Source organism: Triturus cristatus, chromosome 4_1, assembly GCF_964204655.1.
Source record: "Triturus cristatus chromosome 4_1, aTriCri1.1, whole genome shotgun sequence".
NCBI classification, from domain to species: Eukaryota; Metazoa; Chordata; class Amphibia; order Caudata; family Salamandridae; genus Triturus; species Triturus cristatus.
In genome coordinates, this window is record NC_140585.1 from 1242069999 (window position 1) to 1242097914 (window position 27916).

General features: G+C 44.4%; 1 protein-coding gene across 2 annotated transcripts in view; it reads right to left on the minus strand.

The window, feature by feature from the left end:
• LOC146856496 (nuclear receptor subfamily 1 group D member 2-like) overlaps nt 1-27916 on the minus strand; it is a 50923-nt gene that overhangs the window by 7730 nt on the left and 15277 nt on the right. The window contains exons 1-4 of one of the 2 annotated variants that reach the window (XM_085654663.1): nt 17065-17449; nt 12746-13036; nt 8927-9015; nt 7321-7465 (exon numbers count right to left, since the gene is read on the minus strand). In XM_085654663.1, coding sequence (XP_085510789.1) covers nt 7321-7465; nt 8927-9015; nt 12746-12923 — 412 coding nt within the window. In that variant the 5' untranslated portion in view covers nt 12924-13036; nt 17065-17449. Of the gene's footprint in view, nt 1-7320; nt 7466-8926; nt 9016-12745; nt 13037-17064; nt 17450-27916 lie in introns of those variants that run through there. The other variant, XM_085654662.1, reaches the window with a different exon arrangement.

A 27916-nucleotide genomic window follows, 5' to 3' on the forward strand; every position in this document is an offset into this window, starting at 1 on the left:
CTAGAAAAACTAAATTTCGTTGTTTTTCACTTCAGTTGGTGTGGCTAACTTTTTAACAGTTCCTGACTATTACTGTAATGTCTTTTACGAACATTTTCAACTATCAACTTCCGGAGACCTGCAACTGAGGAGATAAATATCCTATTAGTGTGTCGCTTAAGAATACTGGGCAACCCTCCTTTAAAATGAAGTTGTTGAGTTATCAACTTCGGTGGTATTGAATGTGTGTGACACGTCACCGAAGACCAGTATTCTCTGGGACGGCTTTTTCCACATTTGTTGATTTCAGAAGGAGTCATTATTAAAGTCACCCTGCTTTTGAAGCAATTCACCACGTATATTTTGGATGAATTTCAAGGCTATATTTACTTTCACGCACAGACCCAAATATGCATACGGATACATATCAGTTTTGGTCCTTCTTTCCACAAGAATACTGTTAAGAGTCCCCTTTCCATGCAATACCAGCTGTCTACCACTGTAAATCCTTTTTGACCGGTGAACTAGGTGAGATGTGCAATTCTCAACCTTATATCGTAAAAATGTTGCCAGATGATTGATATCCCCAAAGACTTCTGCAGGAGTGGGTGTCTTGGCTATCAAGTGATCTCAGGTCACTTAGGACACAGTCACATGGCTTTGTAGCCAACAGCACTTTTCATTTCGAGACATTTAGTATTGTACAGCACCGGATGCACAAAAAGTGCTTGTGTAATATGACTATGTGTGCACAATTGCGTGATTAGGTGCTTCATGCAGAGCTCAAGCACTGGGTGTGCGTAATACTTGTGCTGTCTGCTGCACATGTAGCACTGGGTACGTGTGATGCATGTTCCGCATAGAGATATGCATTAGCTTGTAGCACAAGTTGTGCATGAATGATGCATATGCACAGTTTGTGTATGTGCAACACAGGGGCCATGAATGGTACACGTCTTAAATATAGGGACATGACTGGTGTCCGCAGCACTGGTGTGTGTGATATTGATGCAGTGCTTCTTGCAAAACTACTTACTATCACTCATGTGCAATTCCTGTTGAATTATTTGGGCCGCCTCAGATAAATGAGCTGGTCTGGATGTTTCAATGCTCTAGGTATAGAAGTGGAGCATGTACAGTGCCCAGTGCTGAGTCGAACTTATTTAGCATCTGGTGTCTGAGTGAAGCATGTGCAGTCCTGGTGCATTATGGTGCTTTTGCAGCTGCAGGGGTATCAGTTGCGTGTGCAGTGCCTTCTGTGTGTGTAGCAAAAGGAGAATAAGTAGTCCATGTTCAGCGCTTGGTGCAGTTCTAAATAGTATGTGAGTGGTGTTGAACAGCACTGGTACACTTCTTCAGCTATTTGCAATGGTAAGTGCATGCCTACTGTGAGTGTAGTGCTTTATCACAAGTGGTCACTATCCGGTTCTGCCCATGAGTTGTGTTTTAGCTGCATACGGTGTGTAAGTTGTGCATTTGTACAACCAGTTACACAAGTTTTGTATTTGCTGCACATTGGACATTTGCAGGGATATCCAACTTGTGTGCTCATGCAGTTTAAGGTGTTTTTTCTGCTGCTCGTGCAGTGCTGGTTGATTCTGTTATGGACGTTCAGTGCCATGTGTTTCTCTTTTTCCTTCTGCAGCTCAGGGTGTGCCTGGTCCAGGTGATGTCCCATGTGCGTCTCTGGTAATTGTACAAGGCTAGGTTTGTTTGTAATGCTCTACAATGCCTGGAATGTTTATAGTGCAGATGCAGAAAAAAATGCATCTAGTGCGTGTACTTTGGCAAGTGTTCCTTTGTGCTTATAAAAGGACCCGGTCCCTTGGACAACTGAGGATGTGTATGATACACGCAACTCAGTTGAAGGATAGACTGCAATAACAAGTCGTTGTTGAGCACGTTTTCATAGTCAGGTCAAGTCCATATTATCGTTTGCTGCCTATCTGCTTGTTGCGTTAGTGGCAAAATGACTGCTATTCAAACTACTGAGGCATATGTGCCTTTTAGGGTTTATAATTAAAGACTATAAATGTGTTTTACAGAATATTCTGTTAATCAAATGGAGGAGTGTAGCCAAATGCTGTTGTGCTGGATAAAAAGTAGGTGCCTGGCCATGAAAATCAATATGTTGCATTTTTTTTGTCAATTTCTTCTACTTCTTGTTTTCCAAGGTGGTTAAGTCCGCAGGTAGTAAAATATGGTTTGCATGGAATTTCTAGCAAGCATAGAATATAACAACTGGATTATATAAACGTTGCAGAAAGTTGCTTAATTAGCTGCAGGACATCATAAAATGGTTACCTGTCCAAGGTTTCAGATATAGCCACGTATGTCTCATAGGTGAGACATCTAGGCTCAAGCCACAACTTTGGCAGATGACCAAACGTGTGATTCTGGGCAAATTATTTAATCTCTGGCTCTCTTAAATTGTAAGCCTGGGTAATGAAAAAGTAGCTTGAACGGGCACCACATAAATAATGTTCATATACTGTCATTGCCTGGTCCCATTTATCATCAATGAGCTCTACCACTGGTCCATGCATCTATTCTCCTCCCTTCTATCGACTGCCCCCCCCCCCCTCGTTACTATGTCATGGGTTTCTGCTAGAATTTGTTTGCTCATAAATATATTCAATACGTTGGAACAAATATACATATGATAGGACTCATATTAAAAACACATTCTTTTGACTTTAATTCCTCTGGGAGCTAAAGAAGTGATACGCTTTATTGTAAGTGCCTGCATTTAAACCATATACGATTCTTGACACTTTATTTTAGGCATAGTTTCTTAATTTTAGTTCCTATGTAGGAATCATTTTGTGTTCTTTTTAGGTATGACCCAGTAACTTTAGCTGTCTTGTCAGCCTCATGCTTCCCAAAAACATCCCAATATTATATTTATATATATAATATTATTATGTTCGCCGAAAAAAAACAAAGGTTAAAGTGACATTATAGTTAGGTCCTTTTGTTTAGGGCCTATAGTTAGGTGCATTCGGGTATTCAGTCCAGCCTACTCAATTAGAAGCTTTTGTTTGGTTGAATTACTATAAGTATACCAAAATTGAAAAGTGTGTATTTGATACGAAAATGTGTGTATACATGGCTAAAAGACATTGACAACAGCAATAACTCCAGCATTGGCAAGCCCTATTGGCTTTGCCAATGCTTGTTTTTAATGCTACTAAGCTGCCGATGAATATCCTGAAAAGGGGAGCAGGAAATATTCCGCAATGGCATTCATGTTGGGGAAATGCATAGTGGCCATGGCTTGGGTTAGAGGCGCCCCCTGCCCCTAGGTCTGATGACTACCTACAAGATATAATACAATGTAACACGCATTTAGAGATATATGCTACATTACTGCGAGTACATCTAGAGCAAGAGACAGCTGGGTCTACTGAACATGTTGAGAGAGTAATGAACAAGATGGACTAATCTCCAAGTGAATCACAAATTGGAATGGGTTAAAGCGGGCTGTCACGCGAGGGGAATGTATTGTGAATACTACAAGATCATTTATTGTGGAGATGCACTGTGCATGCAGGATTAACAAATTCTGAAACTCAACCTGTGATATACAATATGTATGAACTATTGATCCCAGGCGATATTATCTGAATGCCTTTCTATAGTGTTTGCCCAAAACTGAAAATAACTTTTAAAAAACGGTTATGACTAATAACCGATCAATTAAGCCACACACAGTCAACCCGACCACAATGTGGTGCTGGCCAGAGCTTCAGTGCACAGTTTCAGAGAGGAAATCCTTTATCAGAAAGCTAAATACGTCTATACTTCAAACACTGGAAATAAATACGTCTGATCGCAGAAACTGAGGTCAATCATTATTTGAAGTGTCAAGCGGACTCCGCCTTCTTTACGCTCTTTAAGTGTAGCAAAAAATGAAGGCACAACATACGAGTCAAAGCTTCTGTGAAATGTGAAAACATTGAGTGAAAAAAACTGAATTCAAAACATTTAAAAATGAAAGCCCGCCAAAATGTGTGCCACACAAAGATGTCTCTCTTTAAAAATGTCACCCTGCACCTAAACCCTCTATCTGGTACATACCTGCAAATGCCATAGAAAAATAATTATGTACAGCCAAGAATGTGGTATTGTATGGTTTTAAGTAGATGTTTTTGTCCACTTTGCTTTCAGTATACGTTTTCACGCGGCTCCTCAGCCTAGAAGGAGAGAATGGACTTAGACCAGTGTAAATACAGAAAATGACCAGTCGTCAGCAAGTTTACGAATGTTTCTGAGGCTCCTCATTCCAAGGTGAAGCTTTAAACTCTGTAAACTGTGGATGATTTGTCTTAAATGGGCCCTGCCGATGATGAAGCATGTCACAATTTGTGAGTGAGCACATGCCACTACTAACCCCATAGTACACATTCCTACCTCTCTGTTGTGTGAGTTATATTTTGATTGGGGGGGTCGGGTAGGAATGCAACCTCTCCCCCTTCTTTGTGTGTATTAAATGAGTTTGAGAAACCCTTTATAAAAGTGAGATTGTAAGGTAATTGTATCTGATGAGGAGAAACTTGAGGGTGCTGGTGAGCACCAGGGTGTTTGCCAGCAGTCTTTCTTAAGATCTTAACGACCTACTCTCATTTATTAGGCAAGTTTGCATGGGTTTCCTCTGGTCAATATGCTCTTCCGCCCTCCAGGGGGGCCCCACACACCGTGCCGAGCCCCGCTGCCCTGACATCTGCTCTGTCTGATGACGCAGGAAGGAAGGGGTTGTAGACTTTGACAGATGCGGCCGCAAGCCAGCAAGTGTTACTGAAAGTTACTCCATCCGGCGGCCCGGAGCTGATAACCCACAAACCGCCCATGCCGTCTGGGACAGGAAACCCCGTATGACAGCGAAGGTAGATGAATGAAGTGGGAGGGCCGTGTCCGGCGCGCGAAGGAGCCGACTTGCGGCTGCATGTCGCACGATGGCTACTGTAAGAGAAGATATTAAGTTATTTAAAAAGGCAATGGCCGAGAGAGGGTGACAGCGGATGTGGTCACTGTAAGTGAGCTTTTTTTGCGCGCATTTTCCTGGCTCAAGTCTGTCTGGTTTTGCAGGCTCCGTCTGTCTGCCTGTGGACCAGTGACGTGGTTCTGTTTCAAGGTCAGACGCCCTTGAGGGTATATAGCTCATGTGTGTGAGAGCACAAAAGTCATAGCTGCAGGAGAGTGTGCGTGAGTGGGTGTCAGGGGCATTCATGCGTGTGTGGGAGCACACGCAAGGCTTAAAGTCACTTAGAAAATGCTCTCAACCACAGTAGATACATCTAGAATGTGGTGAAAGTGTGCACAGGTGTGCGTGTGCTGTAGGGAGGGACTAGGCAAAATGTTCTTGAGCTCATGGTACCTGCTCTGAAACCAGGCCCTGCTGGTGTTGCATCTGCTTTGTCTATACGAACTGAACTACTTCACTTCCTCCAGACCCGCCTCCTGCTGCTGCACCACCTTTCACTGTGCACCACCATCCACTGAGCACCACCTTCCACTGTGCATCACCTTCCACTGTGCACCACCTTTTACTGTGCACCACCTTCCACCGTACACCACCTTTCACTGCACACCACCTTCCACTGTGCATCACCCTCTACTGTGCGTCAGCTTTCACTGGGCACCACCTTCCACTGTGCATAACCTTCTACTGTGCACCACCTTTCACTGTGCACAACCTCCCACTGTGCACCATATGAACCACCTTTTAACTGTGCACCACCTTTGACTGTACACCACCTTCCACTGTACACCACCTTCCACTGTGCATCACCTTCCACTGTGCATCACCTTTCACTGTGCACCATGTGCACCACCTTTAACTGTGCACCACCTTTTATTTGTGCACCACCTTCCACTGTGTGCCACCTTCCACTATGCACCACCTTTCACTGTGCACCATGTGCACCACCTTTAACTGTGCACCACCTTTTATTTGTGCACCACCTTCCACTGTGCGCCACCTTCCACTATGCACCACCTTTCACTGTGCACCACCTTCCACTGTGCACCATGTCCACCACCTTTAACTGTGCACCACCTTTTATTTGTGCACCACCTTCCACTGTGCGCCACCTTCCACTATGCACCACCTTCCACTGTCTGCCACCTTTCACTCTGCACCACCTTCCACACTACACCACCTTCCATTCTGCGCCACCTTCCACTGTGCGCCACCTCCCACTATGCACCACCTTCCACGGTGCACCACCTTTCACTCTGCACCACCTTCCACACTACATCACCTTCCATTCTGCACCATTCTCTTCCACTTCCGCTGAAACACTGCATGGTGCTCTCGCAGCATTGATCCATACTCCTTATGCAGCTGCTGGTGTTCTACCCCTGAAACCACTAGCGTCCAAAGTAAGGCTTAGGTGGAGCCCGCGCACACTTATCAAAACCATTAGAAATGTGCTCCTGGGTTCGGTGTGTTTATTTTAATGAATCATTTCCAGCATTCATTTAACTTCCGAGGGTTTCCATGGAGCAGCATCAGAACAAGGAGAGCCACCATGTCATTTGAGGACTTTCCCACCACCTGAAACCCTTTGTCCCTGGCCATGCATCTGGAGAAGAGTGGAGGTGGTCTGACAAGCGAGTATAGTAGTGCATATAAGGCTAGTGCTCAGTATCTCGTTATTAGTAGAAGCTTACTCATATTTGATTCAAATTATGTAAACAATGTATCCTTGCGATACAATACACAACTCACGCAATTATTAACTTTAACACATACACACCCTGTCCATTAAAGAGACATTTTCATCCATTAGTTAACAAAAAAAATCCTGTAGAATACCGTGAAAATAACCTGACCATGAGGGCATATCCTATTTATATGCGCCTATAAGCTAAACTCAACACGACACTTTCCAACCACGATCCCACCTAGTCAAGCCGGATCTATTACTTAGCACATGGTGTCGATTTAATTGGACCCTCTGGCTAACAATCTGGTCTTGATTTAGTTCTCTGCACAGAAGACAGCCCGGGGCCCTGTGGCGTGACTGCTCTGTCCAGAACTGCAGCTTCCCTCTCTGCAGGCGCCTCAGAGATGAGGAGTTTTGTGTGACGTAGATCATGCACACTTGTTCCAGAAGAGGTTTGTGGGCGCCTGCCAGCATGGCCCACCAGATGCCATGTTTACATTTCCAGAGGAGGTTTACAGTCCCATCAGTGCAGGACTAGGTGGCTCGGTGCTCTAGCAGACCCCGAGGAAGTCCTGCTTACCATGGCCTGTCTGTGTCGTATGTCCCTAGTCCCCGGGTAGTCATTCCTCTAAGCCTCGTTACAAAGGCACATCCTGGTATTACAACTTACCATCGCGGGACATTCCAACGGCCAGGCATTTCTTGAAGCGGCAGTGCTGGCAGCGATTGCGGTTCATGCGCATGATCATGCAGTTCTCATTTTTCACACACGTCTTGTAATGAATGTTCTGTTGGATGCTACGTCGAAAGAAGCCCTATGGAGTTTAAGAGGTAGAAAGAGGTTTGCACTGGTAGCTCACAGCAAAGTGATCATCATCCCTATAGCCCAGCACAGGAGGCACTGCACTGCCATCACAAAGTCACTGGAGGTGAGTGCACACACAGGATAACTGCAGACCAGCAAGCAGTGCCCAAGCAGAGCCACTGGAGGAAAGGAATCCCGGGACAACTGTAATCCAAAACCCATCCCTATACCACCACATCCAAACATGAATTGTCCACATGGCATCAGAGGATGGGGATTGGAGCCCAAATTCAACTGTGCACAAAAACCTTGCCCCTTAAAGCAATAAGACGGGGATCAGATCCCCGTCATCACTGGAGACCAGCAGGCACTGCCAACACAGCCATAAGAGGGACAGCAACCTCAGGATAACTGCAAGAATTGGCCGCACCACCACCAGAGAAGCATGAAACCCCAGGATAACTGAAAGCATTGGATGCCCAACCACCAGAGCAGCATGAAACCCCAGGATGACTGCAAGCAATGGCCGCACCACCACCAGAGCAGCATGAAACCCCAGGATAACAGAAAGCATTGGCCGCACCACCACCAGAGAAGCATAAAACCCCAGGATAACTGCAAGCATTGGCCGCACCACCACCAGAGAAGCATGAAACCCCAGGATAACAGCAAGCATTGGCCGCACCACCACCAGAGAAGCATAAAACCCCAGGATAACTGCAAGCATTGGCCGCACCACCCTCAGAGCAGAATAAAACCCCAGGATAACTGCAAGCATTGGTCGCACAACCACCAGAGCCCCATAAAACCCCAGGATAACTCTTATCACAGAAGTACTTCTCGCAGAGACACATACATTGAACGAGAACCCCATGACAACTGCCACCCAATAAGCACTGCCCACATGACCTTACGAGTCATATGAGTATCCCAGGATGACTTCATTCCTGCAGAGGGATGGGCATCTGAACTGGGGCCCAGATGCACGGACTGCACACAAGCACAGCAACGACATGTCTAGAGACAAAGCTGCTGACATAGACCTGGAGACCTGGCTCCTAATCACTACTTTTGACTTTACCAAACAAGTGTGTGATTCTAATCAAATCATGTTAACTCAGATTGCCTCAAACTAAAAATGTGAATGACGCAAATTTGCAAAGACTCCGCTGTACATTACACACTATCTAGTACAGACAGCAATACATTTAAACCACCCATCCCCTGCTCCGCATATCCTGGTTTCTGTTAACATTGCATATGCTGCCTAGTGGGTGCAGGACCCTCTCAGCACATGTGGCTGATATTCACACATTCATCTTGTAAACTGAAAGCCCTACATGGTTACTCCCATCATTCCCAGTTCTGCCTCTTTAATGGAAAGGACCCCTTCATCAGTCTCTATACCCCTGCCACCAAACTTGGAGAAATCCTTGGTCACCCAGTACGTCCACTCAAGACTATCACTCACCTTGCAGCCTTCACAGGCATGCACCCCGTAATGGAAGCCCGATGCGATGTCACCACAGACCTTGCATAGTAAGACCATCCCACCAGCCTCTGAAAAGGAAGACAGGACATCATTATTACAGGAACATGACAGCAGAGCCATACCCTCATCCAGATGCACAACTACAAGCCACTCTTACACGGTCAATCTTTTAAAATACCTCAAACGCGAGGATAACCACGAAATTTTCAAAGCAACAGCCTACTGTTCAGGAGATCATTATTCGACTCTACTAGCCAAAGTTAACCCCAAACCAAATTCTCACTGCTCTCCTTTCACTCAGTAGATTTCAGTGCTTAGTGGTGTCCCCAAAGCCCTGCACCTCCCTCTATGAGTCTAGGACAATAAGATCCCCTCTCAGAGGCCAGCAATGTCCTTTTGCTCCTCCCCACTTGCCCGCACCTTTCTGTCTGCCAGGTTCTCTCTCGGGTTCCCTCCTTGGTCCTTAAGGCTTCCCAAGCATTTTTAATCAAGACTGTACATCAGCAACAACCAAATTCATCTAGTGTGAGCAATATATGGCTAATGACCAGCCCCCCTTTTCACAATTTCAAAATATGTGTACACCAGCATTTCAAATCGTCATCCTGCTGGAGTGTAGGACCTTCGAATTTGTTTCACATCCCATGAAATCGAACAAACGTCAGTGACTATTTGCTGGTGAATACCGCCCACAGATGGAGACCAGCAGAACGTCATTCTTACTTCAAAGTTTTTTATAACACTTTATTTTTATATGAGCGAAATAAAACTTCCATGGTAGATATTTCATTGTGCGAATTCTTTTAAACATGAAATTCATCCACCCGCAATGCACTGAGCACATACAGATGAAACTAATGTTTGTAGACTGCACATAATAGGATTTTTGGGGCCAGGTGACATTGTGCAACCCAGTGTGCAAATTTCCTTGGAACTCTGTAAAGACTGCAGAATTGTTTTAAACGGAATGTGCTGCAGAAGTCTGCATTCTCCTTCCAGCACAGAATTACAAAACCGTATCCGTGTAATGGGCAGTGCAGCAGAAATGTAAAGAATTGCCCCGGCTCTTCCACTTGGAGCTGAACATGCCCTAAAGAAGTATTTTTGCAGAAATGATAAAAAACATCCTGTCCGGTTCTAAACTTTAGTCTGTCCTTGAGTGCCTTGGATTCATGTTTTCTCCTTGTGTTCGCCGTTTCGAAAGCCAGTTAGGGAGACTCAACCTTTCCTGTTCCATTCATACTCTAGTTTTCACCGCGAGTTCATGTCAACATTCCTTCTATTCATGGTAGAGAGAGCTCCTACTTACACGTCAATAGGTCATTTCAATGTACACATAGGCTATCAGGTTTTAAGGCTGCTAGTCGGCCCTAATTTACGGACTTTATTTACAAAAAAGCACCTTTCAAACGTCTAAGCCACATCCTGATTTAAGGAATCCAATGTTCTTATTTACAGGACTGCTGCAGGCACAATTTTTGGGCAAGAGACTGGATTGTGGGCGTATTAGTGCGGCGTTCTACCAAAGTGAACACCAACAACCCCGTAAGTAACCTGTTAAAGGCATATCCCCACCCTGTAAAATCAAGCAAGTTTGACACCAGCGACACAAACTGGTACCTTTCTATGGTAGGGAAGAGAGGGAATAACCCTAAACAAGGTGCAGAGGAGAAAAATTCTTCAAGGCTAAACCTACTTTTCATCCTAGGAATGAGATATGCTTGCTAACAAGAGTTTTTTGCATAATTTTCAGCTGCAGACATTTCTTACTGGATATTCCGCTTACGTAACTTTTGAACATCTAAGTATTCCTGGACATTAATGACTTCATTTCTATAAGTATTTCGAAGATGACACCCTCTTGACCACAAATGAAGAGGAACCCTGACTCCCAGTATTGCTCGACCTCTCAGCTGACACCATCAGCCATCCCCTGCTGATCCGTATCTTGAAGTCACAAATGAGAGTCATTGGTAACATCCTTCAATGGTTCTCCTCCAACGTTTCCAACTGACATCAGTTCATTCTTATGCACACCATTTGGTCCAAGAAAATCAGTGGCAGAGTACACCTGGGGTCCATACTGTCCCTGTCGTCTTTTACCTCTTGATAGAGCCCCTTTGGCCTCCTCTACTCACTGATAACAGCATCATAATTTACCAATATATGCAACTCTTCTTGAAAATCTCCTCCATTCCAGACATCCAATGCTTTAAACGCTGTCTACGCCTCATCCTCAGACGTGAGTCCCGTGCTCTCCATGCCACTGGAATCAAGCTATCCTGGCTGAAGAGGGGTGAAACCCCGAAACCGGTCCTAGGATGCTTGGTTCCAGTTCAGGGAGGACCTGGCTTGGCAGTTCGGGCTGGACTGTTCCCATGAGGCACAGGGTAAAGACTGATTTGCATATGGCTGGGTTCAAACTGGAAGGGCATGGTGAGCAAAAAACAGATGGATTTAGGCCCAGATCTCTGTACTGGGGTGAATGTATGACATTGTTCTGCATTCTGTCCATCAACTGTTGTTTTTGCATACGCCTCAACCTGACCTGGATGTCCAGCACCTACCTTAAGGTCAGTCCCACCAAAACACAATTCCTGGTATTTGCCAAGAAAACAAGCAAGAAATAGTACAAAGCTGACTCATAGACAAGAACCATGATGGCTTTGAACACCAACTTTCACCCAATATCAAGTCACTTGGATTCACCCAGGGTAAAAACCTTTCAAAGATCCCATTGCCAAACAAAGAAAGCCTGATATCAACACTCTCTCTACTGAAGAAAGTAAAACTAATCCTCCTAAAAGCAATTTCAGAAAGGATCTGTACTCTTGCATCGAGATGATGGAACCATCCTGCTCCAAGGCCCCCCAGACACCATTCTAGCCTCCCTTAAGGGCATCCTAGATGCCTCACGACCTCTCATACAGTCTCTTAAGAAATGCCAAATGCGATGCTGCGCGCGCAACGAAATTCGTTTTCTTTACTTTTTTCGTAACTTACCTGCAATCGGCCGTATGCCGCATTTTGCAACCCCCCACCCTGCCCCTTCTCTGCCCCACGTCACCGCCCTGGTAACACGCCCTATACGGGCCGTCGCTGCTCTGCATATCTGCCTGACAAGCTCACAATCTCCCTGGGGGCTTGCCGCACACCCACAACGAGGTCACCATCAGATTGGAGACAAAGAGGTGTAAAAAAAAATAAGGTGACCTGGCCTTTTTCTGCTCCAATTCAGGAAAGAGTTGAAGGCACACCTCTTTGAAGCACACTATATCATACTGTAATAACATTCAACAAACCAGCTACCTCTAAAATCACTTGTTGACCCTACAAAGTACTCTATTGCCTTTTGGCTAGGTTCGCCTAATACAAATACCACAAACATACAATTAGTCCTAGATTGCTTTATGAACCATTAAAAAGTCAGAAATCTTATCCATACATTGGACTAACAGCAGAGGAGCAGATTTCCAACTATTCTCCAATGGGGTTTGTTGTTCAATTTTTACATTTTAAAGGTATTATTACATATTGATTGTACATCTGGGTTTTAATGCATAGTAACAGAATTATAGACTATTGATTACAATAGCAGAAATAATATTGCAATTGCTTTTAGTTGCTATAAACTTAACCTCAATCCAGGCTACCCCAACACTGCTGCCAGAGCATTTTTTTACTTGCTCCATGTTAATAAAGAATGACAAGCAGAGTCACATGGCCCATGTCGGAGATTCAGATGGCCCGTCAGTGACCTGTTAGTCTCACAGACAGTAGCACAAGAACGTCACTTACTAGTAAAGCTGCCACTGATTGCATTGTGCTTGTTGCCTGTCAGACGACCAGGGGTAGAGGACGCTTGTCCCTTGATTGGATACCTCGTCACGCCATCTGAAAACTGAAATCCAGCTTTAGGCGAAGGTGGGGTGGCAGCCTCCTGTGGCTTCACTGCGCCGATCTCCATCAGTGTCATCTCTTCAGGCGAGGAGGGCAGCGAGCCAGGAGAGGGCACGAGGTACCCATTGGTTGGGCTGTCGGGGGACGGGGAGGAACAGGCCGTTGAGCCCACATATAAAATGACGCCACCTAAAAAGAGACAACAAGAACAGTCAGTCAGATGGCCCTCACAAACAGATCTGTACGATTTTAGGGACCATACTGTCTTCATTAGCCCCAAATAATGTAGGAGCCCTCAAAGACAAGGTTGATCCATAAATTGGAACAAGGAACATTATCTCTGTGACTCAATGCCTGGTTGATTGCTACCTGATAAAAAATGAAGCCTAAACATTGCTGCTATCAGAAAGCGCTACTTTCCAATTCCCGACACCAATACATATTCCTATATTTATTGCTGCATTTAATTTTACCCCTTCACCTCTTGGTCTCTTTGGTATTCGTCTTACTGTCTAAGTTCTTAATTAAGTAGTAGATCAGCCGCTGTTAAATATGGCCAAACTTTTTTAATCCAAATCCTAGGGTTTGGAGAGAAGCTTGAGTAGCAAGACTTACACTTCCTACTCGTCTCAGTGGCGTAAAACAGTTGATAGTATCACTCAATAATGTTAACCAAGACTGCCTTCATCTTCTTGCCCATGATTGTGGTAGCTGTGGCAGAGGATTTGAGAAACTCTATTATAGTATTTGGTGTGGACGTTGGTTTTCCAGCATTCCAAAACATTCCTCCACATAAAGCTAGGAACCCTCTGACAAAAAACATGGAAAATAGGGTGGGTCATGTTCTAAGACCTAAGGCAGGAGATTGCAATACTTCTTGTGCTTTGAACTTGTCCAAGCCTGATTCTTTATTGTGTCTGCAATGCATTTGGTTCTTTCAAAGAAATCGCTCTATTTGACATTTCTATGCAGAAGAAATGAGGTTTTAACAGTCAAACCAGCACTATTGGGAGAGAGTGCTTATGCACAGTCCTGTACAGTGGCCAGTTAGACTTCCTTTGATCCAAAAAAAAATGCCTATGGCTAGTGTTGTAAGAAGAACACTTCTGTAGACGACCTTCCTCGTCAACAAAGGTATTGCTTCTTTCCATGATGTCCCAAGTGTGACACAGGTCAAAGGATCTTAAACAAAGATTGGACAATGGATGTAGTATATTTCAAATCGGGGCATGGATCTGAAGAAAGGTTCAATTTCTTGCAGGTTATGAAATTGTCATTGAACCTTGCAGACATGACTTCCATCATATGTGCATAACAAAGGTCTGATGAAGTGCTTCTTGCTCTGGTTTGTACAGATGTCTAGGCCAGACTATTTTACATGACATTTAAAGGTGAAGACCTATTTAACAATTATGTTGGCCAAGGCCTACAAAGCTGAAAACAGATAAAGCAATAGGCCTTTTAGTGAGAAGGCCATGGCTCTTAACATAATTGCACACATTTTCACCTCAGCAGCTCATCTATACAGGCAGCTGATACACATTTAATCATGCAGCTGCACCCCCTGTCTAGTTGCAAAGGTCCCCTGCACCAGCACTTCCTCCCAATGCATGCACTACTGTAGTACGCCCTCCAGGATGTGTCAGCGTTGCCTCCTTTCACACTCTTCACCGCACTCACCCCCACCATGGCCCTGCAGCCCTCCCACTTGTCTCCAAGTCTGCTGGGCATTGCCCTTCTTTCAGGATGTGGCAGCATTCACTCCTCTTGGGCACTAGCAGCATTCCTTGCACCAATAGTCGGACAGAATCCCCCCTCGATGGGCTCCAGCAGTTGGACCAACATCACGAAGCATGCTGTGGCTTGTAAAGTGAAACTACAAGTCCAAGGATGCTTAGTGCTATTGGCAAAACAATATCTGCTGAAAGTGACTCCTGTGAGTCAGCTGCCAGCTACGCTGGGTCTCTTAGAGCACACTCATTGTTCTCGCTCCTGAGGTCTGTATGAGTGTGTGTCCTCCCTTCAGGCTACTGCTGAATTGTGTCACCCAGTTAATAGACCTTAGATGTCATCATTTCTGTTATATGACTGTGTCTCCTCTGTAGCTCATGGCGCTTTAAAAACATTATATTGTATTGTAATTGCCTTTATATAGTGCTCACTACGTCACAGGGCATTAAAGCACTTTACGCCACATTGAAATGAACAGCAGAAACTTTGCTTCACTACTGCCATTGAACATCATGACAGGATCAATTTGTTACACTTATTCCAGCCTCTCTCGTTTCCACAGTTTTGTGTATTTTCTCACACGCAGCTCTCCCACGCATAGGTCTGTACTTCAGAGTATTAAAGTTGTGTACACTGGCTTGTCTAACCCAAGCGTCTCCAACGAATAGCTTGTGATCCACTGGACGATGAAGACAATGACTCAGAGTAATGAAGCTTACCAGTAAGTCAGGTAAGCACAGGGCACAAGTCCTAAAAAAAGAAGTGGGGGGACGCTGTCACCGGAAGTGACGAGAAGTGGGGGGGACGCTGTCACCGGAAGTGACGTCACAACAGGAATCTCATGGGTATTCATATGCCTTTAGATGAAAGGTGGTCTGCACCCTACCTCGCGGAGGCTGCGTTTAATCCCCCCGCAGTGAATGCAGGTAGACAGACGTTCTGAATAAGCTCTGATCTCGCTCCAGAGAGGCCAAAGAGTGAAGTCCAGCTTTTGGGCAGGGGGGACGGCATCCACCCGTTAAAACCTGGTAAAATAAGTGGGGGGACGCCGTCCACCCGTGTGGTACCCCGACTCGAGCCCTGGGTAAGCATTACCGATAAGTAATCTGAGTATTACCTCATCATCTGTCTTCCTTAGCAACCATTCTATCCCTACTCAAAGCACTAATAAACACATAAGAACTCAAGAACACAAACTCAACAAACTTAGCACAACTAATCCACAGCGAAAAAAGAAAACATATATACTAATGTACTAACTATTTAACTCTAATTTTGGGTTCCAGAGTACTCGTCATAAAGTGCTTCAATGCCTCATCAGGAGTAGTAAGCGCTATCTAAATGCAATTTGCAATCCTAGTATTTCACCGACCATGTACCCCGGCTGGATAAAACTGCTTTAGAAAAAAAATTAACATATATATACACACAGTTAATGCAACACCCAGTGATATTTATTAGGCAGCACTAAAGTATTCATGTGACTTCTGATTACAACAACTTACCCAAAAGAATATTAGATATTGTCTCCCATTCCCCACTCGGAGTCTCTAGTGGGAAATGAAAGGAATGGGGCAAGTCCCTCAATGAAGCACCCTTGAAAGCTGCCCAAGTTGAGGAAATACCCCTGGTGGAACTGCCTTGAGCTGAAGAAGGTAAAGGAACCCTCAGGTAAGTGAGATAGTGGTTTTTATCCACCAACGGAACGAAAAAGTACAGGGTTTATGGCCTTTACCCGAAAGAGTAAACATAACAAATAGAGCATCTGTTCTATTTAGGTAAACAGAAAGAGCCCCACTGAGATTTAGTTTGTGCCACAGGCTCTCTTGCTGTGAAGATGGAGAGGGTAAAAACGGGGAGAACCATATCTTGGGTCAAATGAAAAGGGGGTGCAAAGGAGGTGTCCGGCCTGAGAACCACCTTATAGTTTGGTATCAAAAGAAGTAGGCCAGGGGGGACGACTTAGCACTGTGCTAAGGGGCAACAACCCATATCCTTTGGGAAGCAGCTTTCCAGATTGCTCACGTTGGTACCCAAGGGATGAGGATACTCCTCTGTCGCATGTTTACATGTTTTTTGTAAAGTTCATATACGTTATGGAGTACATTTTAGTATTAAGAAGAGTGCATTCTTGGAACCAGATCCTCTCAGTCCATCTCATGTGTAAAACCTACGGCCAATTCTGGTATTTTAGCCCACAGCTCTAGGTGTGCTGAGGATTTAAGCCCATAAAACAGTGTTTACACAAAACTTTTAGCTCCACAATGCAACACGCCAGGAATGGCTGACACTATAAATCCTCATAGTGCCACTGGGTTGACTTGTGAAATGCAAAATAGACCTTCCTTCCTGACATTCTGCCTTCTTGTAGGCAATCAAGGGTTGTGGGAGGGCGGTGGTAGTCTTTCCAATGCAAATGCGAACCTCTCACTGGCAATGAGTTAAGATTCACACTCTTTGGTAAACCGGCAGGCGAAGATATTTACCAGACCTCTGGGAGCTGCAGCAGCCAAACGTGTATGAAGAGGCACTGAACGGATAAACAGTGTGCAGGCACCGCTCTTCCCGGCTAGAGAGCCTGCAACTCCACTGGGATGCTTTCTGCCTTAAACAGAGGCAGCGCGTGCTGCTCGTGAAGGAATGCCACCTTACAGTCTCTGAACCAGTCTGTAATGGCTGCGTCAGTTCCGCCACTGCCCGCTTCACCTGGCATCCACTTCCTCCCCCCGCCCTGTCACACGGAGCAGGTGGCCCAGATTCCGCCAGGACTGGGGCTTCACGCCGTTACCCCAGCATCCTCCCTGCCTCTCCCCTCCCCTGGGCCCCCGTGCACGGACGTGCTGCCGTCCCCGGCCCACAATCCATCACACTGCTCCACTTCTGACACCAGAGAAGCCGAGCTCAGCAAGAACTGGGAATGTAGGGCAGCCGTGAGCACACTGTGCCAGGCCGCTAACCCCTTCCTGCCCGCGCGAGGCCGCCCCTCCTCCCTCCTGCCTCGTGCCCGGCGCGCGCGCAGAGCAGGGCGGCAGCAGGTAGTCGCTTGGCGGGGGATAGGTAAGTCTTGAAGGGGCTGTCGCAGAGCAGGTAGGGTTGGAGGCAGGCGCGTGGGCTACCTTACAGGTTTACAGAGATATAATCTGAAGTGAAACGCTTCCACTGGTTAAAGAAGTACATTTGTTAACATTGAAGACGCCATATCATATTCCAACATGATCTACATGTCAAATATTCTAAGGCTTGGCTCCTGCACTAGCTTAAAGCAGAGCCAGGCCCCTAGCTCTGCCCCCCATGTTAATTTGTTGGCTCGCCGCCTAATTCCCAGGAGTGACCAGAGGTGTATTCTTAAAAGTGCTCCAGGATTTTTCACCATTTTGAGATCTATATAGAGACATCATTCCTTGTAGTGAGGGGGTGGGGGTCATTCACATGAGTAAGAGGAGAATCACATCTCAGCGGACATGAACAGCAGAACATCCTTCACATTTCCCAGAAGTAAGTGGCGAACATTCTCAGCAGTCCTACACCCTTCCAGGAAGTGTGTAAAGGAGCAGTTTTAGGACTGAGGAAAGAATTCTATGCTTTGCGCCTTGCAAATTGTATAAAAGCGCTAGAAGTGAACAAGGACACATTCACCACCAATACCAAAACTGAGCAGAGGAGCGTGGGAAAGAGCGAAGAAGCATTCTACAGTACTCCATCCCAAGGGCTGCACTCTATTACACCCTGAACCAACGCCAAGAGACAAAGCAATTTGGAAACTAGGCGCTATACAAAAACGGCGTAAAGCAGCTCAACACGGACCGTGAGGCTGAGCGGATTCTACCCTGTTACCAGGAGTGGGCGGAGGCGATGCGCACGAGACCGAGCCGAGGAGGACGAGCACTGGGGAAGAGGGCGGGGGCGGAGGGAGACGGAAGAAGGATGGAAAAATCGATAGAATGTGTTTATAAAGTAATGTTAAAGAACTGAAGCGTCGACAACCTGTCTGGGCCAGGAAATATGGGCCTCGAAAGAGTGCATGAGCAACGGGCGAGCGACTCCCGCAATCCGAGGTTTCTCGTCCTCTCAATCATTCCAGCGTTCTCGATCCGCTCTCACTCCTTCCTACATCCTTTTATAATCTCTTTTCTTTCGAATTTGGGCAACGAAGGCAGGCCTTGGGGGTGTAGAGAGGATGCAGCTTTCTAGGTAGGCGGTTGGGGCGAGTGAGCAGCGAGGCGGCCACCCCCGTCCCCTCTCCATCTTGTTAGTGCGCGGTCGAAGCAGCAGCCCTGGGGTCTTCTCACTTCAGCATTGTCGCACAGGGTGCCACAGGCACTAAAGCCGGCGCTGTGTGCGTCGAAGGTGCTGTACAAAACACTGCTGGGGCAGCTGAAGCAGCAGAGCAGAAGCGGACACTATTTTCCTTCTCTAAGTAAGAAGGAAAAGACAGAGTCCTGTTACTTCTCTGCCGCCCGTGAACCATGTGTAATGCAAGCAGGAACAACATTGTTACCTCAACGCTTTTACTCACATCCCGCTCCGACCGCGCACAAATACTCGAATCTTCCGAGGCTAAAAAAAAAAACACGCCCACCACGTGTAAAAGGGGCGGAAAGGGGCGGGGCTTCAAAAAAGCGAACGAATCGCAAAAACACGCCCACAAATCCGAAAAAGACGGGGCTTGTTTGGAGAGACCAAGCTCTTCTCCAATGGCTGAACAGCATTTAAGAGGCCAGCCAATGGAGAAGAGGGAAAAAAAGGGGCGGGTTAAAGCCCCACTCTTGAAAACGTTAAATCTTGCGAGCGAGACTGCGCAAGCGCAGCCTTCGCTAGCCGAGACCTAAAAAGGGGCTTCACACTACTTTTGTTTACATTTTTTTTACCTACCGATCCATCTTCAATCTGTAAATCTAAAAAATAGCTCCTGCTTCTTTTCACAGACACATATGTGCTTGTACATCATACGAATGCACGTGACTACAAAATGACAATGCCACCTCTCGTCGCTGTGCTATTGTGCCTTTTATATACTTTTTTTTGTTTTTTAGGTATGTTGCATAGAGTCTTCTGCTGATGCTGTATAGGATCGCGAAAAGGCATTGGCAAAGCCAGTAGGTCCCAAAGGCGAGACCTATTGGCTTTGACAATGCCTGTTAGGTCTAGGTGTTAGGCCATTTGTATCTATAAACTCTCTCAGCTTCATTTGCCAAAAAGTCCTTTGCTTTTTTTAAAGATGACTACTGATAAATTCTGCTTTGTCCAGGAGAGGCAGTAATTTCATAGTGATACAGGTTACTTTGTCAAGGTCCTTTTTGCCAATATCAAATTGTGATGTTCGATTTCATATATTACTCTTAACAAAATAAAAAGAGAATCACTTAGGAGTAAACCACTATTTTTTAAATCAATTTTGATATTACTTACCCAAATTTTGTTTTTCTCCCCCATTCCATCAATACACGTATCAACTCACCGTTTCAGATTTATGACGCAAAATGGAGAAATATGGATTTATTAGCATAAAGGATGGAGTGAGAGATACCATCTGTAGCTGATCTGTTCAGACTAATTTTTAGATGTTAGAAAGGCAGAAGCCATTGTTTTATCTTAAGTGTCCCCACAGGGATTTTGAAACAGCTCTATGCATTCACTATTCTCGCATTTCCGAAAGGTTTGTCATATATCATCAGTTATGGAAAGTCAAATCCCATCTCCCACATTCAGATCACTTTGGATGCTTGTGTCCACTCTGCATTATTATGAAGGACTGCACTCTTAAATGGACTTCCTTATTGTTCTTTGCTGTCTTTATAATCCGCTTTTCAGGCTCTTGCCTGGATGATGGTGTCTGTGAGGAGGTTTGACCATCTCCTAGCAGCACCTCTGGATGGTACATGGACCCTCTACTTAGATGTTTGTAGTAATTCCGCCTCCACCGCTTCTGGATGGTTCACCTAGCCTCTGCTGAGGTGTGTGTGTGTGGTAACCTTTGGTTGTGCTACCACCTCCTCAGCGTGGATGCCAGAGACCATTTATTGATGTGCCAGCAATAATCCTTGTCTTTTCCCTCCTTTGCATCTGGGTGAACTCTAGAGGACCACTACTGTAGCACCTATGATAGCCCTAGGGCTTTGTCTTCATCACTAGTTGACGCCCCACCGTCCCCCCATAGGGGAGAACGACATTTGTATGAGTTGGACATTAGGTCATAGCCTTCTTGTGCAGTGACCTGCCAAATTTGTTAGTCTCAATTGTACAGACTGTTTATGGGCCTGCATACCTGACTAGGGCCCTGGCTAGCTGTAACAAGTGCAATCCTGTGCATTGCCATTCTGTCACTCCTATGCAGCCTTTATAGGCATCACTGCGGCTCCTTGTCTGTACCTTATTCTTTTAGACTCTTGTACAGTCTCTTTAAATCCTTTACAATGGCTTCCTGTATCCAATGTAGGCCCTTGGGTATCTTTATTGCCCTCGCTCTGTGGGCCCTTAAGAGCATCTACTGTGGCTGCCGGTAACCAGGGCACCTCTGTTGGCCTCTCATCTGTTGTGCCTTGGTGTCTTCAATAGGGTATTTATTCTGGCCGCTTTTCAGCAGTGCACTTGTGAGAGGCACTCCTCTGTGCTTTCTGGGTAGCCCGTAAAGTGTATGATTATGGCTGCGTTGCTTCTGTACATGTCTGTGGGTTTGTCCTCATTGCTATTAGATGGGCTCAGACCTTGTAGCATGGCTGGCTGTACACAGTGATATCTGCAGGCTGCTCATCCATTGGTCAGTGGGAACGTAAAGCATCCACATGACTTCCTGTATCCAGAGCATGTCGAGAGCTGCTCCTTTGTCACTCGTGGGCGGATTCCTTAGAGACCAGCTCACTTAGGAACAATAAGGAAGTAATGTAAAATGCCTAAATCCTGTCTGTCACTCCTCTACCAGCAATCACACACCTAGGAGCAGTGACCTAAGACAAGATAAGAGCACCACTCTTGTCCCTCAAGCACACCATCGAAGTTCTTTCCACACAGTACTCTTCCAACTAAGCATCCCACCACAGTACAGGGCACTATGGGCCTTATTTATGAGGCCTTGCAACACTTTTGTGCCGCCGTTGCATCACTTATTTTGACGCACAGGCGGCGTACAAAATACACCATGTTGCCCCGTATTTGCAAAGTGACGCATCTGAGCAGATGCCTCACTTTGTAAAGCCTGCATCAGGTATAATGTACGCAGGGTGGGCGTTCCCACTTCAAAAAGCCCTGTAGAAGTGGCGCAGTGAAAACTATCAGATACAGTAAATATGACGCATCCATCAAGTTGCAAGGAGGACGCATGGAAAACTGTTGCATCGCTGTTTTCACGCAGCGATGCAACAGTTTTCATAAATAAGGCCCAATGTATCTCCTAATGCTATTGACTACTTGCCATGATTATGGATCTCTATATAAACTGCAGTTACCATACAATGATGATCTTCCTCTCGCTACACTGCTTTTCACGTAGCCTGAGGATTCTGTTCAAGCCTGGCCGCACTTTTTAAAACACTGTCAGTTTCAGCATCCAAATGTTCGCCCTCCGTGTATCCCACTCACCATTGTTGAGTGGGCTCTTCTGGGCACATTTGCATGGATTTTGCTAAAATGTATTTGCAGCAAACGCTCCAGATGTCAATTAACACTGCATCTTAGAACACACTGGTTTGCATTTTTAGATGCGTGTGTTTGCCTTGCAATAGCAACTCGTTTAACAAGATAAAGAGTGTATTTTCAAATATCCTGGAGGTGTCTTACTCAATACCTCCTTGTCCATCTTCTGTCTCATTTCTCACCTTATGAGCATTCTATACCTATCTACCTAACCAGGCCAAACATACACGTTGCCCTCTCTTCCAGTATTTCCAGCATGTTAATCTGTTTTTTATTGTTATTGATTACATAGATTCATAATTGTATTTTTGCATACTGTCTTTCTTTATTCACTACATCATTTCCTGGCTTTTCATAAATACATATTAAGTAATAAATAAAGTAACATACTTATTTCTGTCGAAGTAAGAACTGAAGTTTTTTGCTGAACCACTGTCTGATAAGAAAGTGCCAGTCCTTTTATTTCCATAAACCATTGGTGTCCTTGGAGACTGACGTGAGAACCTATAATACTATTAACACGGAAAGCGCCACAACAACTATAGTAGCCCATCATGGAGCGGGCATTGATTACTGTCGAGTGATTTCTCTTCGCCAGTCACATCAGTGCTCTCAGGGTAAACTCACTCTCTCTTGATTGAATTACGTTTTTTGTTTCGAAATATAAATCAATCGCTGTTTTTTGTGTGCATTTTTTACAATACTGTTCCACATCGAATCTACCTTTAGTGAATCACAGTTTTTTCTGCATTCTTAGAAGGTATGACAGCCCCATAACACACATTAATCTTCATTTCATAGGATGCAGTGTCTTATTTTAGACAAAATGTAAAACAGGTGGTTTATGAAGCTCCCCTTTTTTCCCTCTGCATGAAAATGTGTTTGCATCATAAGAAGAAATTTAACGAAGCCCAAAGATTTTACTTTCTTTTAAGCTTATCTAAAAATGCATTGCAGTTCGAATAGGCACATGATCTATTATGATATGGTGCAGTGCAACGGTTTTCATTACCTTTAAATCTCTTAACATCTCAAATACTTTAGTTAGTTCAGAAAGAAACTGCTCTTTGTAAGAAATAGTTAATTGGAACTACATAAACAAATAGAAATATTTTAAGATCCTGCTACCTACCTTGATTCTCACTTAATGCATTGTTTCCTCTCACTTTGTACACAAATATAGTTCATTTTTAAATGGATTAAATAAAGGAAAGCAGATAGTGCTATTGCATCATGCCTTTTGGTATCATATAGGGCTGCGGAAAATCAATTGAACCTACCCAAGCTATTTGTTGAATGTAATCTGATGTTACAGTTTAGCAGGTATCAGAAACCAGGCACACTGACAAGAACCAAACGATTTATGTCCATCTAGTGTAGCAACAGAAATGATGCTTCTGCGCAATGATCGCTAATTTTATTCCTTTTCAAATTGTTGAGTGATTGACGCAAGCTTGAACTGAGCCCAAACTCTAATCAATAGAATCTTCTCAGAGATTATTCACCATCATTCAGTGAGATAATCTTTCTAAAACATGCTTTTTCACTTTAGTATTTATTTGACCAGCCTTGGTATATCATGGCTTCGCTCTGCAAATGATTTGTTACTTGTACACCCAGCCCAGAGAATTGCCTATTGTGTGTTACATTAGTTAATGCAGTTCCAGTTTCTGATGGGCTGAAATGATCCATCGGCCACGGAAATCTCTCAAGGGGCGATTTCCTCCTCTGTTTCATTCCTTGTCTCCTGGATTCTGCCAAGTTATTGACTGTAGGTAATCTGTCTAGTCTAGGTTACTCCTTTTCTTAATTGTGTATTTGTTGATGAAACAACAGCTGAGAATAATCAAGGACTTCAGTCCAAAACCTTTGGCTGTCTTTCTCTTTCTATACTTTTCGTGTATCTACTTGAGTTTGTTGTTCATTAGGAATCGATTTAATCTTGAGAAGGAAAAACATTGAGTAGAGACCTGATATCGTTCCTAGAACTAGGGGATTCTCTGACTTCAATACTAAGGCCTTTTTACCTCCTGTTTCTTGTGCTTCGAGCACTGGCTCCAGTTTATGTAACAGGTTATTATAAGCATCTGACAGGCCAGCATCAAGCCCAATATACATACGTCTAACCACGCTTTACATTCTGTCTGCTCAGTTTCTAATATGGTACATGCTGTGCCAGTCGAATGAAGACATATGCATCTATGCTTTGGTCCTGCTGTGTTTCAGATGGGTGTTCAGTGGCTAATTTCCACTTCTTCTTCTTTTCGGGTCCGGGCATCAGAGCCGCAGTTATAGATCCATGTTCAGAGAATGTCTTGGTTTCTTTGTCTTTCCGTGCTGTATTTTTCAGAAAATCAAAACATATTAAAATGTAACTTGTTATAGCAACCCCTGACTGAGCACGAGGCAAAAAAGTGCACAATCATGAGATGTAGAGATGCCCTAACATGAATCCAAGCCACGCCCTTCAAGCTCTTCTCCACTGAATGGGCCACTGTTGGTGAGGAGGTACCAGTAGTTTTGTGCGCTTTCTACCTTAGACTCCAGTCTTGTCAGTTCCTCTTCCAAGAGTCACTCCTCTTTCAAAAGTCAAAAACAGTTTTCCAGATCCTCAGAAGAACACGAGCAGTACGCATTTCTGTATTCTATCAAACATGCATGCATCCCCCCTCTTTCTTGCTCTCTCTGTATATGTGGAGGATAATATAGCAGTGACTTCATCAATATTAGGAAATTGCAAAGAGAAACGATTTGAATCTAGAAGAGTCGAAAATGCACTAGTGAGAATTGGTATGAAAAGCCACTGGAGGCTTTTCGGGAATAACCACGCATGCAAACTGTGTTTTCATCTCAGTTCCTGCTACAAGGTGCCTTGTATAATAAAGACAGCCTACTACATCAGTCTAGTCGTCGGCACATTGGTTATGTGGCACATGCTTCTGTAACGTGCATGTTATGGCCTGCATCACCTCACACACCCATGCCTCAGGCCCGCCCAGCCCTGCACGGGACAGGAAGTAGGTGAGGTCAGCCCATCTTTTTGTGTCTGTGCCTTGCACGTGAGTTGGCAGAGCTGTGTCATGTGCACACATTGTTCTTCACTCTTCCCTAGGCTTTTCCTTTTTCAAAATATGTTTGCTGCCTGAAACCAGTGTGGTAGAATCTAAAGGGAAGCATAGAGATCGGTAGCCCAAGTTCTCAATTGTACTGTAAAAGCAGATGCTCATTGCGAGCAGAGGTCTTCCCAAAGTCAAAGTAACGAGAAATCAGCCCCCAACAAAATCAACTCGAAAAAAAGAGTTTTCAGAACCGTCGTTTTCTGAAAGATGTGTTTGTTCAAACCTGAAGGTAGTCGAAGTTGTACTGTAGCAAAACATGTTTTCTTCTAAACGCAGGAGTATTCTATGGCAGTTCTTACAAGGTCACGGTTACATGGAACTGAGTTCTAACAAACCCACTGGGACAAAAAGGCATGGGTAATTCCAAAATTAAAATGAACAGGGGGATTCCCAAGGTAAAGTAAACAACACATGGATTCTACATACCAAAAGTACTCCAAGAAATGGATTAAAAGTCCCCCAATATTGAAAGCTAACACAAGAAAATCATAATTACAAAGGCAATGGCACTGTAAGAGACGGCTTCTTCCAAATTCAGATGCACAAAAGTAAGAAAAAGATTCCTGTAAGCGCAAAGTAAATATAAAACCCAGGCATATCATAACTCGTTGGTACCCCAAGTTTTGAGTTCCTCTGAATTAAAGTATACCATAGGCATGATCTCCCCAAAACTTGCATATAAGATAAGATATGGTTTCTTCTAAACTCCAGGATACTTTAAAACATAGCTCACAGCTAAAAGCGTAGGTAAAACCAGAATTTCATGTTTTTCTTAATTCATTGGTTCATTGCAATACCTGACTGCCATTGGAGATGATCCCCACAAACTCGATACTACAGTAGCCCATGGATTCCTCTACACTAAAGGCTATCCCGTGACAAGCATTCACACAAGCAAAATGGACAGTGGATACATGCTTTTTTCCACTCTTAACTGTGAGATGTGGACCCCAAAACTCAACAGTATAGTAAGACTGGTGTGATTACAGATTGAATGGGGACACAAGATTCGGCTTCTTCCAAGCGCAAGGATACGATTATAAGACATGGATTTACACAATCCCAAGGTTACATAAGACATGGATTCTTTCCAACTCAAACATACTGTAAGACTTCAATTCCCAAAATGTGAAGGCAGCAATATGACCTGAGTTTTTCTTAAGAGCAGTACGAGATTTAGATTCTCCAAAATCAATGCTACTCCAGGACAAGAAATACTTAAATCTCCAGAGTACCTTATGACATTGGTTCTTTCACTGTCACGAGTGCCAAAATACATTGGTTCCTTTATTACCAAGGTACCAACAAACATGCTTCTCAAACACAAGGGGCAAGACATGGGTTCCCCCTATTTTAAGACATACGTTATTGAAAACTCAGAGGTAAATTAAGATATGGGTTCTTTGCGAATCTAAGCCTTTTAACACATGGATTCTTTCAAATCCTAGAGTACCCTAAAACTCTGCGTAGATCATAAATTCTTCCAAAAACTACAAGCACTCTGAAGATCAAAGGTACAGCAAATCATGAATTCCTCCAACTCACAGGTACCCTAAAATATGGTTTCTTCACATTTGAAGGGTATCATCAGAAATGTCTTCCCATAATTGAACTTTAGTGTAAGTCGAGTTCCCCAACAATTTGGTTTTTCCACATTTAAGGTCAGAGTAAAAACATGGTTAACGTAAACCAGGAGACTCCCATAAAACCGGGCTGTGCACGCAATCCATGTGGTCTGCTAATATAAGTGTCTGCATCCTCTAGGGCCCCTTAAGTCGTGCATAACTATGACAGCATCGAAAACCAAGAGACGCTGAGCTTGAGGGCACATTTAGCATTGAGGTAAATTCGTATGCTTTGGGATATCTCTCTGGCGATCTCGAGTTTCCATCATCAGGGAGGATAATAAATTTGCAAACTACAATTTAAATTTAGCCGGTGATTGGTGAATAGCAAAATCACCCAAGAGAGCTTGCTCAGATCAGCCTCCTCAAATATATTTTGTAAAGTGGCAGAATTTCCCCATCGACAATTAAAATCACTCAATCAATTGAAAGATTATTCCTTTATTCTCAGACCATAATTTTCTAAGATGTAACCTTTCTTTTCTGCAAACTTCACAAGTCTGTTGGGAGAGGAGTCGGTGGTTTCAATAGTTACTTTCATTCACTCTGGAGTGAATTATTAATTCCCAGAGATGATGCGGTGGACAGCAGATGAAACCCAAGTCCAGGAGACTCGTTATTCCTCATTGGACGCTGAATCATGGACTTCTGGGAATGGGAACACGTCACATCCTTTATTCTTTAATCCTCTGCATTCCTCCACAGAGCATCTTATTAGAGTGTATTGTACTGTCATATTTTCATAGCGCGTCATAACCACCTACGGTTTGCCTTTTGAATAGCTGGATAATACTGTCAAATGGGGGAGCCGGAGAATGGCGTCAAGGGCATTGCAGAAATCATTGTGTGCCTGGGAGGGGCATCTGCATGGGCAGCACCAAAGAAAGATGCGAGGGTCTGCCACATGCCCTAATGCACTGGCAGCAGTGAGGATAAATGTCTCTGGCAGAAGTCACCTCATGTGC